Genomic DNA, 16,847 nt, shown 5'->3' on the forward strand with positions numbered 1-16,847 from the left:
TGTGTTCCAGGGAGTAAACCAATTGTCAGGGTATGGTATAGTGTCTGCAATGACTTTGCCCAGCTGTGTTTCTTTATTCCCTGTTCTAGTCAGGAATAGTTAAGCTGCTTTCTAGAATGGAATCATTAGGCCCTGTTAGGAATGCTGTCATTTCTACTTTTGCCCACATTTTCCCTTTAGGGATAGCTGAATAAAGCCTGTATGAAAACAGTTTGTGGATCATAGCTATTATTTCCAGAATATATTAAGGAACATTAGCAACATGATATGGCTTTTAACAGCCCTTTTAAATCTGTTGTGGCCATAAAAACTCGGGGTTTGTCACTAAGAAGAAGAAATGTGATGTGAGCACTCTTTGGCAAATACCCCACAACATCTCATACTGGGTGAGGATATACTCCTTGCTTCCTCAGTCTGGAAAATCTCCTGGAGTGATTATACCTCAGTCCTATGTCAGCACAACCAGTAACGAAGTCTTAATTCATGACAATGCCTCTGGAGAACAAACGGATGAATCAGAATCACAGAATGGTTTGGGTTGGAAGGGACCTTAAAAATCAAGTTGTTCCAACCCCCCCCTGCTACTGGCAGGGACACGTTCTTGTAGATCGGGTTGCTCAAAGCCCCATCAACCTGGCCTAAGCCTGGGTTTAGAAGCTGACTCAATGGTCCTTTTCCTTTATGGTGCTCAATTTCTGACACTTTTGGAGGCCTAACCCTGTCCTGGAAGAGCACCTCTCAAAGAAGAAGCGGATCTGTTGTTGCTTCCACGTGTGCAGCCCTTTGTACAGCAGCGCTTCCCCACTTGGCTGTGCCAGACGCCTGGAAGAGATGTTTCAGGGGGCAAACAAGAGTGGCAGCAACCCAGACCGGTACTTGTTTTGGTAGTGAGGGCAAGTGAGAGGGCAGGTTGTGAGTGGATGGCGATTCCGCTCGGATCCGGCAGCCCATGGCGTGGGGCACCGGGAACCAACCGCCCCTAGATGCGAGGGGAGCGGGACTGACCCCAGACTGCGCCGTGCAGTGTGGCCTCCCTCCCCGGAGCCTCCCCGCATTGACGCTGGGCTTCAGCCTCGGCCGGCTCGTCCCCGGCCGCCGCTCCGCCCGCAGGTGCCCGCGGGGCCGGGATCGGATGCAGGCGTGGCGCAGCGGCGGCAGGGAGATGGCAGGCTGTTGGCCCGTGTCCCCGCCGCCCGGGGCTGCCCTCTCCGTCCCCACCCCGACCGTCTTCTCCGCTTCTCCTCCCGCAGCTCTCAGGGCGGCGGCGGCGGAGGAGGCGGAGGACGCCGCTGGTGATGGACGTCTCCCCGAGATAGCCGCCGCCATGAGCCAGCCGCCTGCAGGGGGCGCCGCCGCCGAGCCTCGCCTCCACCCCGAGGGCAGCAGCGGCAGGAAGCAGCAGCGAGCCTCCTCTCCGGCCCGGGCCCGCGACACCCCTCCGCGCCCGCCGCCCGCCGCCGCCGCCACCGCCGCCGCCGCCTTCCGTGCCCCGGCCGCCGCCGCCAAGGCCGCTTCGGCGCGGCCACCGCTGGGCCAGGCCCCGCGAGCAGCCCGCGGCCGCTCCGCCGACAAGCAGCCGCGCGGGGCCGCGCCGCCGGGAGCTGTCCACCCCTGCGCCGGTGCTGAACCGCCGTCCGCCGCCGGTGGCAAAGCCGCCGCCGAGGAGCCGCCGCGCACCGCCGAGCCCGCCGCCCCGCGGGCCGCCGAGGAGGCGCCCCCTGCAGGAGGCGGCGGCGGCGGGGGGGAGCGGGAGGGGGCGGTGGCGCCGCAGCCGCCGCCGCCGCCGCCCAAGCAGTGGCGGGGGAAAGCGGGGCGGTCTCCGCTGAAGGGCGCGGGGGAGGCGGCCCCGGCGCCTCCATCTTCCTCGGGTGTGGGGAAGGGCCGCGGGGCGGCGGGCGGCGGCGGGTACTGGAAGGAGGGATGCCTGCAAAGTGAGCTCATCCAGTTCCACCTCAGGAAAGGGCTGGCGGCGGCCGCCCAGATGCAAACCAAGGGCAGCAACCACAGCAGCAGCGGCAGCGCTTCCTCCGCCTCCTCCTCCGCGGCTGCCGCCCCGGCCGAGCCTCCCCTGGCCGCCTCCGCCTCCTCGCCTTCTGCCATGGCGGCTGCGGGCGCGGAGGGGCTGCGGCAGGGCGAGGCGGGTGGCGGCGGCAGCAGGAGCGGCGCCCCCGAGGGCGCCCTGAGCCCGCAGCTGCAGGAGGAGTTGCAGGAAGAGATGGAGAAGCTGCGGGAAGAGAACGAGAGCCTCAAGGTGAGGGGTGGGGGGAACCGGGGCCGGGCGGGGGCCGGGCGGCATCCCTCTCTCCCCCGCCGGAGAATGGTTTCCCGGCCGCCCACTCCCCCCCGCAGTAGCGCTGGAGGCAGGGTTAAGATGGCCCTGTCGCGGGCAGTGGCGCTTCCCTGCTTCTCTGCGGTGTTTTTAATGAGTCGGGTTGTATTTAGTTGGCGTCCCTGCGAGGAGGAGCTCCATTTTGGACGCCTTCCCCTATACGTGGTAACATTTGTGCTTATGACCCACCTGTTGCGTCCCTGTCCCCTTCTCGCCCCGGTGCCAGAATGAGATAGATGAACTGAGGACAGAGATGGACGAGATGAGGGACAGTTTCTTCGAGGAGGATGCCTGCCAGCTTCAGGAAATGCGCCACGAACTGGAGCGAGCCAACAAGAACTGCCGGATCCTTCAGTACCGGCTGCGCAAGGCTGAGCGCAAGAGGCTCCGCTACGCCCAGACCGGCGAGATCGATGGTGAGCTCCTGCGCAGCATGGAGCAGGACCTCAAGGTACAGACGTTGAGCAGGTGTCAAGGGGAGGGAGCATCTCAGAAGGAGACGTGACCATGCTCATGGTCCTCATGAGTCAGGCATTTCCATCTGCTCTGTTGTACGCCATGTACCCAAACCAGCTCACAGGATAGCAATGGCCAAGTGTACCTTAGTATTAGACACCCTTCGAGTGTGTAGATGGTCTATTTTCAGCTTCAGTTCAATCACTTTTTGTAAAGTTAACATGCAAGAAATGACTCAAATACAAATTAGGATCTAGTGGTTTGGGATCTTTTAGGATGAACATGAAACATACCCTACAACTGCAAAATTAAACCAACCTCACTCAATAGTCCCCCTGACTTTGAGGGGATTGCGGCACTCTTTAGCAAAGGGTTCGTGGGACCATCAGATCGAATACTTGCAGAGTCACCACATGAAATCCTGACATTGCTGGTGTCAGTGGAAAAACTGCTGATACCTTCAGTGAAGCCAGGATTTTCCAGATCCACCAGAAAGCATAGACACAGCCCATCGAATTTCAATGTGTAATCAACTGTATTTCATCCGTAACATCTGAATGGACCACAGCCCATTGCTGAGGACAAGTTTCAGTCCTTGTTTAAGGCTTGACGTTGATAAAGTATCAGTCATCTCCGTTCTACTCTGAATGATCCAATTACAGAAAAAAATACATTCTTTCTTGTGCTCGTTGGAAGTTGTTTAATTTCTGTTTCCATCTACTAGACTTTGTTAAAGGCTCCTGCTGAATTCCAACTTTTTTCAGTTGACTGGTCTTCTGCCATTTCTCGTGGAGAGCCTGTGGGAGGAGAATTAGATGTTTTGGACATTCAGAATGATGCTTAGCTGCATAATGGAGACACGCACCTTTGTAGGCAGAACTTGAATATGAGCCTTCATGTCCCAAGTAAATGTTGTGATTCCATCCTATAAGGCTGAATTCTTTGTTGGCTCTGTGTTACTTTGTAGTGGCAATTCATACATGTGCAGGGCCAGGGAGGTAAATGGCGAGGGCACCTCTGCTTTGGTGCTCGCCTGCAATATAGACATGCCAGTTAAGGCTTTAGGTTGAGCTGGACAAAGGGCTCACTTGAATTAGGATTTCTCCCATGTCTTTCTCAGTAGCCATATAACTGATCCTTTGGAAAGGAATAGTGTTTTTGCAAAGTGTTCCCTCAGATCATGAATGTGTTCTGCTTTGGAGCAGGGATGAATGTCTAGTTGAATTTGGGTGCTGGCTAACCATCATTGTAACTCATTTGCAGTTTTCTGTAATGTTCCCAAGCCCTCTTCTGAAGAATTTTTATCCAAAGTAATGCTGTTCATTTTGCATAGGTAATATATTAGGGGACATAATCCTTCATAGATACAGTCTTGCACATAGCTGTATTAAAATGCATCTTGAAGTTAGTCCCATTTCCCATGTGATCTAGAATGCTCTGTAGGATTTCCCTGCGTTAATTGCTACACCACCAAATTTTGTGTCAAAAATCACTACCAGTAATGACTTTGTTATTTGGCAGTATTTACTGACCCAGCCTGTATCTACGGACTGAAGACAGATTCTGGCAGGATGCTGTTAAAAATGTCCCCCATGATTTGCCATTTACTTTGGTTGGGCAACCAGATGAGCAGTTTAATACTGAGTGTAGGAAAAAACAGCGAGATACAGCACTGTGGTGTGATTCTCAGCTCACCCAGCAGTCTCTTTGGTGTATGGTTGTAACTGAAATTCCCCTCCACTCACTCTTTCTGTTAGGCATTATGGGTCTTGACTGCATGTACAGTGGGGGAGATTGTTGAATGATCTTTTGCTACACTGCAGTGTTGTATCTGTAATTTGCACACACTGGGTTTCTTGTCAGGGGAGTCTGAGTCACTAGCTGCTGCTGTTTCCTGATAGATCGGATTCTTCTTGACTGCTTGCTTACAATTATAATTTTCTTTAGAGTTTTAGTATGTTAAAGAGAATTCTTTGACACACAAACATAAAGATCATTCTAGTGAAAGCCATAAAGGGTAGCTTTCTGAGCTCCCCTAGCTAATGTTAAGAAGGATTAATTATACTCTCTAATGTTCTAAAAAAACCAGGAAATTAGGCTTTTCAAGTATGTGTCTAAATCACCATCATAACAGTGATTAGTATATATTTAAATACTTCTGGTGCATGATTATAGTTTCTGGTAGTTTCACAAAATACAAGGCAAGTGGTCTGAATGGCAAAACTCTCATTACTTTGCATGAAGAAGAGGAATTAGGTTATGACAATGTGACTTTTAACTCCATTCATGGGAAAATGTGTTAAAAAGATCCCAAACCAAGCAGCAAAACCCATTAGTTTTCATTGTCATTTAAAATATTTGGCATTGTTTGAGTGACCACAAGGTCAGTAAAGATGTTGTTTGTGCATATTTTACTCTTTAAATGAAGCAATAGCAGTTAATGCCAGATATTTAAGTTACCTGTCCATGAAGAAGAGAGAAACTAACAGGGTCAAAATCAAGATGTGTCTGTTTGTTCTGTGCACGTCACAGGTAAGGAAGGCTTGGAGAAGGTGGACCCTGCTTTTAGATGCTTCTGCACGTTAGCTGTTTGAAGCCCATATACTTTAGTGCATTGCAAAACATAAGCTAGCAGTGGTTGAGAGAAAGTAGATGCTGCCCTGTCTCCAGGAATAATGAAGATCCTGTTTCACCATCAGCATAATGGAATCTAAGAGGGAGTTGGAGTTTAATGTCTAATGTGATTTACAGTAAAGTCCTCAGGAATTATGTACCATTTCTTGAAGCAGTTGACTTGAATTTGGAACCATTTAGAATTCTTTCTGTGGGTGCATTTGTGTACATGTTTCCTTACACATTGGTTCCATCACAACAACCAGAATTAACCTCTAAATAGTTCCACTGCAGTAGTAATTTTTTTATCTTTCTTTTGACATAACATTTAATTTAGGTTGCAAAAGATGTGTCAGTGAGACTTCATCATGAGTTAGAAAATGTGGAAGAAAAACGTACTGTAACAGAAGATGAAAATGAAAAATTAAGACAGCAGCTTATAGAAGTTGAAATTGCCAAACAAGCACTACAGAATGAACTGGAAAAAATGAAAGAGGTTAGTGTTGCTATTTACTTCTACACAAAGTATTCGAAATTCTGGAATTCTTATTGGTGAACTAACTGGTTTTCTTCATATAATTTGTTTTGGGGTCACAAAATATTGCAGCCAAAAGTTGAAAGTTATAGAGTGCTGAAGTACAGCTTGGTGATCGGGAGCTGAGAACAAACTAAAATATTTGATGTTTCCTATGCAAAACAGAAACCAAACTGTTGCTTTGCTTTTCCTGTGGAAGGTGGGAAATGTGGAGCTGATGATAACAGAGTTCAGAGGTGTTGAGAGAATATACTTATGTTAATATACGTGCAGGAAGAGTGCTGAAGGGCGTCGGAGGCACCTAACTTTGCAGATCATGTTCCCCGTATGTTTTTACAAAGACCGGTGTTTTCCCTTTGCTAACTACTACTAGGGACTAGCAGACACAATGAGACTGGGGATGCAGCCACCTCCCCATCTTGTTCAGTCATGTTCTTTGGAGTATTGTGAAGTGAAAGACTCTACTTCTCCTTTTAGTCTAAGCATATTTTTACGTTATATCTAATTAATCTTAAAAATTACTCCATCTGCCTCTATATGGATGCAAGATCCTATGCCATTAAGTAAGCAGAAAATTGTATTACGGCAGTAATAGCCTGGTCAGCAGAGATAACAAAGCACACAGTAAAAATGAACTGTTAACCAAGAATGACTTCTCAGAACAAATTTTAGAAACAGCTCTCCAGTTCAGTGTTTTAAATTCAATGAATTCCACTGATTCTCACTTTTATTAATATTCCCTAGTAGGAATGCCGGTGTCTACTTTGATCTTGTATGAAGCAGAGGAGATGTGTTTCAGTTGTCAAGAAAGGCAGGAATTTTTGGTTGTATGATAAGTTATAGAATTTTTAGGAACTGCAAATGCTTACTTTAAGTGATGAACTATTAAAAATATTCACGTTTTCTTTACAGGAACTGAATTTCAAACATGTTAGTAGAGGATAAACAGGTATTTTTGTTCCACCTTCTTCTGCTTTTTCAGATAATTACAGATTTGAAAAGGGCATGAAATCTGAGCCTTATTCAGCTTCTCTCTCCTCTGCCTGAGACTTTCTTCTTCTGTTTTCATTCTGGTTTCTGCCGTCAAATACATCTCAGTTTCCAGGACTATCTTCTTTATGAGAACATGATCTTTCTGTAATTATCCTTGCAATTTGTTGTTAAGCTTGGCTTTACTCCAAGTTTTTCATTATTCTTGTCCATTCAGACTCTGCCTTTTTGTAGATTCCCATTTCTGGATCCTTTCTTCCTGCCCTCTGATAGTTTTTACCACTGTAAGTTTCTTTTGTCTTGCATCTTCAGATTAAAGTGAAGTATAGTGGCAGTTTAATAGCTTGTGTTCTTTGGGTGCTGTGTACCTGCAGGAAATGAACCCAGTAAATAGGCTTCTGTCATCAGTAGTCTCTCTCTCCTTATCCTGATTCTTCCCTCTGTCCCACTATGCTCAACTATAGTTCTGTTGCTTTCATACAGCTCTCCGCTTCTTTCTTTGGCTAATGTGTCTGCCTCTTTCTGTTTTTGCTGTTGGTATCAATGGAAGGACGCTGGAGACTCCAGAAGAGAGTGTCATATTTAAGCTAGGGGCTCTTCTACACGATTTGATGAAGCTGAAACAGATGGACAATTACTACTGGCATAGAATAGGGCACTGAGCTAGAATGGAAAAATGCAGTAAGACTTTACACCAGAGTAGAAATGGAGTAGACAGAGTCAGAAATACATTTTTATACTGAACTGGAGAGGAAAACTGCCATGCCCAGGTTTTACATGCATTATGATCACTAGGCAGGAGTTTTCATTTATGTGTTCCAAACGGGCTGCTGAGTCCCTTGTAGTAGAAAGCTGCTTTTCAGGCTAGGACTTTCAGCACAGCATGAGGGAAGCTGGAGGATGGTTGAGGAGGTGCAAGTCAGAAAAATGCAAGTTTGAAGCCAAATTATTAGGCATTTTGCAAGCATGCTGTGACTTGGGGGACTAATGGAAGAATGCTGGTGAAGTATACTAATTCCTACAGATTTGAATTGCAGAATCTGTGAATAAGCAACACAATAAAACCAACCCAAAGCAATCTGAAGTGCATTTGAATTTTTCTGTGACAAATGCCTTTTCTTCTTTGAAAATTGAAGGGTTAGCGCATCTTAAATATAATTTTCAGATAGTCATAATGTTGATTTTCTGTTTGCTTGTGAGCTACTTCTAGTTTCATGGGTTTACAACCCTTTCTCATTTCAGTACAGACATTATAACCAATGGAACCTCCTGCTTAAGGAAATTCTCTGCTCAGCACATATGAAAATACAGAGTCAAGACCTTTTATCTGGATTGTGATCTTCACTTTATTGAGCTTAGAATTAATGAGAGAGTTAATCTCCAAAGACAATGAAACATCTTTATTTTACAGCATAACAGTTCTCAGAGTGTATAATGACTGATTTCTGTATTTTTGTGTCATCAAATATACTGCTAAAACAAAAAACCTTTCAATTCTTCTTAAAACCTATTTATGTATAACTGCCATGGGAAATTTCATCTGCTTTTATAATGCACAGTGTGAGATAGCAGGGAATGGCTAAACGACCTAGTAGAAAATGTTGGAGGCAGAAGTATAATTTTTTGTTAGGCAGTCTCCAGAGCAGAACCAAAGTCAAAGTCCTCTTTGTGTAGATTCTTTATTGTTTTAAAAAACATGGCAGACTTAACTGGAAACTTATATAAAACATGAATGCTAGCAGATGTGTTTGTGTCGAGATAAATCTAGAGTTCTCCAGTGACCATTTGGGTGAATATAGACTTGTGACTGTATTTGTCCATTAATAGAGATATAGTTGATGTTTGCTTTCTTGGTCTGGAGCTTTTGGGAAAAAATATTTATAATATATTCCATTTCAACTAGAAGTTGTGGATGGTAGCAGAAGCTTGTAAGCATCCAGGATTTGGAAGGTGTTCCAGCAAAGCATACATTTCTATAAGCTACATTTCAGTCTCCCAATCCGAGCTGTTTCAGTTAATGTTATTCGTGTTTCCATCCACACAGAAACACAAGTTTTTTAATCTGCATTACCAGTTCTCAGAATCCATTTGTAGCGACTGCTATTGATTTCCTATTTATTATACGTTATCATTAATTGGAATGCTTTTTTGTGAAGCTGAAAATGAAGTAGAGAAACCCGCCTGGATGCGTTCCTGTGTAGCCTGCTCTAGGTGGCCCTGCCTTGGCAGAGTGGTTGGACTAGGAGATCTCCAGACGTCCCTTCCAACCCTAGTGATTCTGTGGTCCTGTGGAATGTTTCCTAGAAGAAAGAGAAGTCAACTGTAGCTAGATGTATTTTTTTCAGATATAAAAAAAAATGAGTTGTAAATTAATTCATTAGTATTAATTAATTAATTAAAGTTCATTACTTCATTGGTAACCATTTGTTAAAGCCTAGCTAACTCTCTTGTAGAGCTTTTCATGATCATAGTATGAACTAAGAATTCATTTGTTTGCTATAACTATGTAGGAAATGCTCCGTCAGCCATGCTTTAGATAGTTTGTTGTGAGACAAATAAAGTAGGGGGAAAATATGACAGATGTACTGGACCTTGGGCTTTACAAATCCTCATTGCAATGTGGATATGTAACTGCAAGAGGCACCATGTTTTTCAGAGACGTATGTCTTTCTAGAGATAAATAAATTGCTCTGTTAGAGCTGTAACCTGGGTGGATAAAAGATCCAGTTCTTCCAGCCACATTAGGGTAATGTTGTCAATCTACCATTTTCTTCTTCCAAGCCTAAGTTATTAGCGCAGACACAGAGCATGTGACAACTGTGGCTACATGGAACATGAACCAGAGATGTGTTTTGTCCCTTCAGTTCACACCGTGGGCAGAGGAGTTTATGCCTCCCTACATGGGTCTGTGTTTTGCTGGAGTGGTGCCTGTCTTGTTAGTCAGTCTGTTTTATATGCTGCATAGAAATGGAAGAAGTCAGCAGGGTCTGGGGAACTGGGCACTGGAGCTGGGAGGAGGAATCTGAATTCTGTTCCTCATTTTGGTACTATCCTGCTGTGGGACCACAGGAAAGTAATTGTGCTTTTCTGCTTACTCTTGCAACCTTCGCCTGCTCTGTTTATGTACAGGTTTGCTCTCTTTATATCTCTGAGTGCTCAGGCTGAACAGAAATAAGGAGAGTAGACAGAAATTTCACAACAAAAGCTGCTGTAAAAAAAAACCCCAACAAACCCCCAAAACACCCCTCTCCAAAACCAAAAACTGAAGACCCATGAAAAGAACCGGTAAGGGGTGATCCCATCCTAGTCCCCATGTTCACCAATATCAGCTTGTCCACTATGTCTCTCTGACAAAAATCCAGTGTCTCCTTTCTGACAGCCCTTTCTCTCTTTAAGCTCCTCCTGCCACTTGGCAACAAACAGTTATTTCCAGTCCTTCTCCTATAGGTTAGAGTCTCAGGTTCTCTCTCTTGGGCTTCATCCTGTGTGTGTGGTTTTTAATCTTAATTATTTTTTTTTTCACATTGTATTTTACAGTAGTGGCTGGTTTTTCGTCTTCCGGTTCCTGAGTTCCAGTCTTGTCCTTCTTTCTCCCACTGCCTCCTTCCCTGAATCCATCCAGCTCTTCATGAGTGTCCAATCTCCTCCCTGTATTTCAAGTATTTTCCAGTAAATTTTCCTCTTATTCTACTCCAGATATATTATCCTCATTTCCTAGTTACAGCTTCTCTCTTTTGCAAAATTTGTCGTTTCCTCCTGATTCTTCCACCCCCACATACAAATCTGTCAGCTTCCTTGGTTTGTTCTGTTACTTGTTTCCAAGCTGTAGCTCTTCACTTTTGCATCTGGACTGAGAGCAGTGGAGAATTACTCTGTGTTAGGAAATGGCAACTACATCACTGTGAGCACTGGAGAAAAGTTTAGCCTCAGCTATCCTGTCATGCCTCTGTGATCCCAGCAAAACTATAGCTCTGTGAATATTTGTGGATTTCTAGTTTCTGTTTGTTGCCCATGCTGTATGCGTACAAGTCACTGGAGATGGATGCTTGGTTGTGCTGCTTCGAAAGGGAAAGTTTGAGTCTCCTCCATCATACTGTCCCCCAAGCATTTACTAATTGTACTGCATGTTTTAATTTATCTTAAGGTTTTGAGCCTCATTTCAAACAGCTTGTAATGGAGGGAGTAGATACAAGGCAGAGATGAAGCGCTAGTACGCCTGCTGATAGAGCTGATCAGCTTCACAGGATCAGTGTAGTAAGCAGTACTCTTTGAAAAGTTACAGTAATTTACTTGCTTCTGGCACCAGATGGCAGCAGGGGAGGATTTAATAGGTTTCTCAGAAACCCAGTGCTTTACTGGATCCTTCGGAGAACCCGAACACCAAGTCGTATCAGCAACGTTTCTACTAAAAGCACAGTTAAGCAGAGGGTTTGTATGATTTGGAATCTCAGCTTGTTGCCTTATGAAAATTCAATTTTCTTTGGTGAAAAGAACAACAGGATAATAAGGAGGCTTTTTTAAAAAGAGATGAGAAACGAGCCTCTGCCTGAGTTTATACAGGAAAAAGCAAACCAGTCATCTGTCTCCAAGCACAGCCCAGTGATTCTCTAAGCACCGCATGCCTGGAGATGCAGAACCCCTAGTAACTTCTGACAGACTTGCTTGTGTGAAATTGTTACCTTTGGTATCCTGCCCAAATATTTTGTTCCTTTAAAAACAGTGCTCAGCAGGGATGCTATTCATAATCTGTGAGGGTGTGACATCTTTGCTCAGAGCACACTGCAGTTTCACAGTGAGCAGGACAAACAGAGTTTGCTTCAGTTCTCTGAATATGAGAGAAGAATTATAATGGAGTAAGAAATTAATCTCCCACAAAATCTGTTGCAGTAATTCTCTGAAAATGTCGTACCATAAGCAAGAACAAATTATGTGCCTTTGAGAAACAGTTTACACTTAAACCTCATAAAATTACATTTTTAATAATGTATCAGCCATCAGCAATTTACATGAGCCATTTGCTACAAGAGTTTATCAAAACTGAAAATAAGCAGCCTGATGGTCAGTAATAATATAACTCCAAAACATATGTAACAAATAGCGAATGATGGCAAAAGACTAAATATCCATAAATATCTTTTTGTGAAGAGGTTTTGTGAGTAAAGGTGCCTAGGAGACTTTTTTTTTTTTTTCCTCAGGGAGTCATTGAAACTGCTCTGCTGCTTTGTTGATTCCTATCGAAATGTCTTAAAATTTGCAAGGATGTGTAAAAGGAGTGGCAGGATTGCTTGCTAATGGGAAAGTAATAATGAAAGAGTGGCAACTGTAGTGAAAAAGAGTGTATCTGGAATATGTTTAAAACATAAAAGAGTTTAGCCATCACAGAATAAATTTTGATCAATTCTTTTGAATCTGTAAACATAATGCTGCTGTTCTGGTTCGATGGGGGCATGGGAGTTCCTTCCTTGTGACAGAATGTTACCTTGTTTTCTTTCCTTTCTGCAACGGGTATCAGTAAACTTAGATTTGCAAGTTGTTTTGTCAAAGTTGGTACTGATACTACGTCCAGTCTTCAAGTAAAATCAAAGTCTCATTGCAATAAACTCCATTCTAAAGGAAAAATCAAAGTAATGGCCATCTTAAAAACCAAAACCAAACCTAACCAGAACAGAGGCACAGAGTAAGAGCCGAGCTTCCAGACTCATAGGAACTATGTTTTAGAGAAAGGACGTGAGTCACCACGTGGGACCCTTTTTTTGCTTGGGTTATTCTTCTCTAAGTTATTTACTACATAATTGCTTCCTTTAGTCAAAAACTGTAATTGTAAAGTAAATTAGGCTAAGGAAGGGTCCACACACTGACAAGAAATTGCTGGCACATCCCTTGGATGGTTTTGGCCTGGATCGGTTGCCACTGCTTCAGTGCCTGGGCATGACTTGGGGTCTAGCCTGGGTCAGAGCTTGTTCCTGACTGACAGTTTGGGTGTGGTCCTGCTTGTTTGGAAGGAAGCTGTAGGGAAGTTTAGCTGTATTGTCACTGTAGTTGAAAAGAGGCCGAATTGTGGCATGTCGGTTGGCGTCCTGAGAACAGTCCCTGACCATTTACTAGTGTCAAAACTAGGCAAAGGGGTCTCTGACTTGGTATGGAGCCAGATGAAATGGCAAATGGAACACAAAACAGCAAGTCCAGTCCGTTGTTGCCATGTGAATTCCTACTGCTGAGAATGACTGGCAAGGGGCAATTGACAGCAGGGACAAAGCCAACACAACTGGCATGCCCGGTTGTCTGTGGGAGTAATGGACAGTGTGGTAACTATGGATAGTAACTGGTTGCCAGAGAAAATGGTTTGTGAGCATGAACTCGCAGTGAGGCAGACTAGAAAAATGTATGTCTCATAGAATCATAGAACAGTTAGGGTTGGAAAGGACCTTAAGATCATCTAGTTCCAACCCGTCTGCCATGGGCAGAGACACCTCACACTAAAGCATGCCACCCAAGGCTCTGTCCAACCTGGCCTTGAACACTGCCGGGGATGGAGCATTCACGGCCTCCCTGGGCAACCCATTCCAGTGCCTCACCACCCTAACAGTAAAGAATTTCTTTCTTATATCCAATCTAAACTTCCCCTGTTTAAGTTTTAACCCATTACCCCTTGTCCTGTCACTACAGTCCTTGATGAAGAGTCTCTCCCCAGCATCCCTACAGGGAGGTGCTCCAGTCCCCTGATCATCCTCGTGGCCCTCCTCTGGACTTGTTCTAACAGTTCCATGTCCTTTTTATGTTGAGGACACCAGAACTGCACACAATACTCCAGGTGAGGTCTCACGAGAGCAGAGCAGAGGGGCAGGATCACCTCCTTCGACCTGCTGGTCACGCTTCTTTTGATGCAGCCCAGGATACGGTTGGCTCTCTGGGCTGCGAGCGCACACTGCAGCCGGCTCATGTTCATTTTCTCATCGACCAGCACCCCCAAGTCCTTCTGCACAGGGCTGCTCTGAATCTCTTCTTTGCCCAACCTGTAGCTGTGCCTGGGATTGCTCCGACCCAGGTGTACAACCTTGCACTTGTCATGTTTAAACTTCATGAGGTTGGCATCAGCGTGTCAAGGTCCCTCTGGATGGCATCCCTTCCCTCCAGCATATCAACCGGACCACACAGCTTGGTGTCATCGGCAAACTTGCTGAGGGCGCACTCAATCCCTCTGTCCATGTCACTGACAAAGATGTTGAAGAAGACCGGTCCCAACACCGATCCCTGAGGAACACCACTGGTCTCCAGCCGGATATTGAGCCATTGACCACAACTCTTTGCATGTGGCCATCCAGCCAGTTCTTTATCCACTGAGTGGTCCACCTATCAAATGTCTATTGCGATGTCTTTAAGGAATGAGTTCCTTGAGATTTAAAGGAGAAAGAAGGCCTTTTATATCTTTACCAAAGTAGGTGATATTGCTACTGACTTTGCTAAAGCCTTTAAAGTATGATACCACATTAATAAATGGAGGAAAGTTTGGGAAGCCCAGTATTGCTTGTTTTATATTCAGTTATCTCCTAATTGTTTGTTGGCATTCTGCTGTTTGTAAGCTGGAGAAGTTTACTTATTTTCTAGGAAAAGGCAAGTTTTTTAGGACTCTGTAATGGTCCTCAATCTCAGAAGACAATTTTTCATTTTTCCACTTCCCAGTTTCAGTATTTCTTTTCCTAAATGGACGTTCAAGTGTCCATATACATAACTTAGTCATAGAGGTACCAAGCTGGTTGCTCAAATGAAAGAAAAAGTTGCCAGGTAGCTTAAAAATATAATAACGAGTTCCCTGGTTTGGTTGGCTTTTTGACATTTGTCATGCTACCTTTCACAGTTGTATCCATAGACAGTACATAATTCACACTGGTTCTTTTGTTGTTGTTTTGACCAAGTTTCGGGGTTTTTTAATAATATTATGCTTTTCAAATTCAAACTATCATTTTATTTATGTCCGTTTTGTCATTCTTGGCAGGTCTCTGGGTTTATTTTTGTAAGACACTGTATAATTTCCTTAGTTTCTTAAAAGAAGAGATTGCAAGATGGAAGACAAATTTGACCCCTTTGTGCGGGTACAAAAGCATGAATGGGAATTTAAAGGGAGGCCAGGATTCTCTAGATTTAGAGGAAATCCTGATGAATTTGAAAAACTGCTTTCTGTCATTTGGAAGGCTTTATGAAGGCAGAACAAAGACATTTTCTAAGTGCTGAACCAGAGGTATAGACACATGTTTTCATATGAAATCAGTGAAATGTCATAATCTTCCTGGAAGGCTCACCAAGGCTTTGATGAATAATAGTTATACATGATTTCAGTCCTTACAGCACTGTCTTCAGTCCACTACTTAAATGCACCTGTCCCTTCAAAGAAACACCTGGGAAAACAAAGCATTTGCAATCTGCTGATACAAGTCTAAGCTGAGCTTGTTTCAAATTGAAAGGAAAATTAGCATAGCTTTTTCTCTTTTCAGTGCATGTGCTCACTGCAGGCTTCAGGGCTGTCTTTCTCATAATCTTAAACTGAGCTGTTTAGCAGCTCCACAGGAAACAGTTTTCTGGTTTTAGATTTTCTGGTGCTGCTAGCAAGTCTACAGTTAAAAAACACTGGGCACTCTGTAGCCTGGTAGTTTTGTTAGTTATTCTGCACATTGAATTTCCCAGTGCCTGTGTTTCTGATGGCTCTTTGGTGGAACCTCACAGCCCTAGGTAGCTTATCCTGGCTTTAGGAGAGTGAGGAGAATATAGCACCATGGAAGTAAGTACTGTCCTGTGTTTTGGCTGAACTCAGCTGCCAGTGGATGGAAGGATAACCTTGTCACATCATGTTTGAGTCAACAGAACTTGATTCTTATGGGTGACTTCAACTACCCATGCATTTGTTGAAAGAGCAATACAGCAGCTCATGTCATCCATCAAATTCCTGGAATGTGTAGGGGACTGCTTCCTCATACAAATGTTAGATGTGCCAACCAGGAATGAGGCACTGCTGGACTTGCTATTCACAAACCGAGAAAACCTGCTTTTGTAATATCTAGGTCTGTGACAGCCTTGGCTGCCGTGATCACAATATTGTGGAGTTTGGGTTCCTGCTGAGCATGCTCAAGGTCAGTAGTAAGATGAAGATATCAGATTTTAGAAGAGCAAATGTCAGCTTGCTTAGAGCTCAGCTGGGAGGGATTCTGTGGGAAACTTCCATGGAGCAAAAAGGAGCTACAGAGTGCTGGGAGTTTTTCAAGAACACTCCTGGAAGCATAAAACCAGTTCATACAATTAAGGGAAGCAGGCAGAGCAAGAGACTCCCTTGGCTTAACTATGAGCTTCTGAGTCTGTTCAAAACCAAAAGTGAAGCATACCAGAGATGGGAAAGCAGACAAATACCCGTTGAGAACTACAAGGGCATTGCCAGGATGCGCAATTGCAGATGTTTGGCATGAAGGGATATAAAAAGTGAAAATGATGAGTACTTCTGAGATTTAAAAAAAAAAAAATAAAAATTAAAGTTTCCTTTAGTTGAAAACACCTTTGCTCTGTTCTGAATAAATATTTTTAACCTTTACACATAATACAAAATACCTAAATGCATTTTAAATAGATGTGAGTCATGTGACAGGAAGAACACCCAACCACAGCCATGCTGGGCTCTGGGATCAGCCTAGCTGCTCTTCTGAACTGTGTAGAATCAGTACTAACCCTGAACAAAACCACCAGGCTTTTGATGTTGTGGGTTTTTTTTCCCCACTACAGCCTGGAGGTTTGGTTTTCACTTACTGTAGTGTTCATAATATCAAGAGATGCACCCCCCTGGCATTTTTGCAGATTCAGGTTTTGATAACACTGCATAGTTAGGAGTTCCAAGCACTGCTTTTCTGATTTTGAAGTAAAGGGCAGTGGAATAACTTTTTAGAT

The 16,847-nt window shown here is 44.3% G+C and overlaps 1 protein-coding gene across 1 annotated transcript in view; it reads left to right on the forward strand.

Annotated features, from left to right (window-relative positions):
* Window positions 1-1,263: 1,263 nt before the first annotated feature.
* MTCL3 (MTCL family member 3) overlaps window positions 1,264-16,847 on the forward strand; it is a 28,310-nt gene continuing 12,726 nt past the window's right edge. Inside the window, exons 1-3 of the mRNA XM_065679115.1 lie at window positions 1,264-2,251; window positions 2,556-2,780; window positions 5,736-5,894. Of these exons, the coding sequence (XP_065535187.1) occupies window positions 1,325-2,251; window positions 2,556-2,780; window positions 5,736-5,894 (1,311 nt within the window). The 5' untranslated portion in view covers window positions 1,264-1,324. The remainder of the gene's footprint in view (window positions 2,252-2,555; window positions 2,781-5,735; window positions 5,895-16,847) is intronic.

Source organism: Lathamus discolor, chromosome 5 (assembly GCF_037157495.1).
Source record: "Lathamus discolor isolate bLatDis1 chromosome 5, bLatDis1.hap1, whole genome shotgun sequence".
NCBI classification, from domain to species: domain Eukaryota; kingdom Metazoa; phylum Chordata; class Aves; order Psittaciformes; family Psittacidae; genus Lathamus; species Lathamus discolor.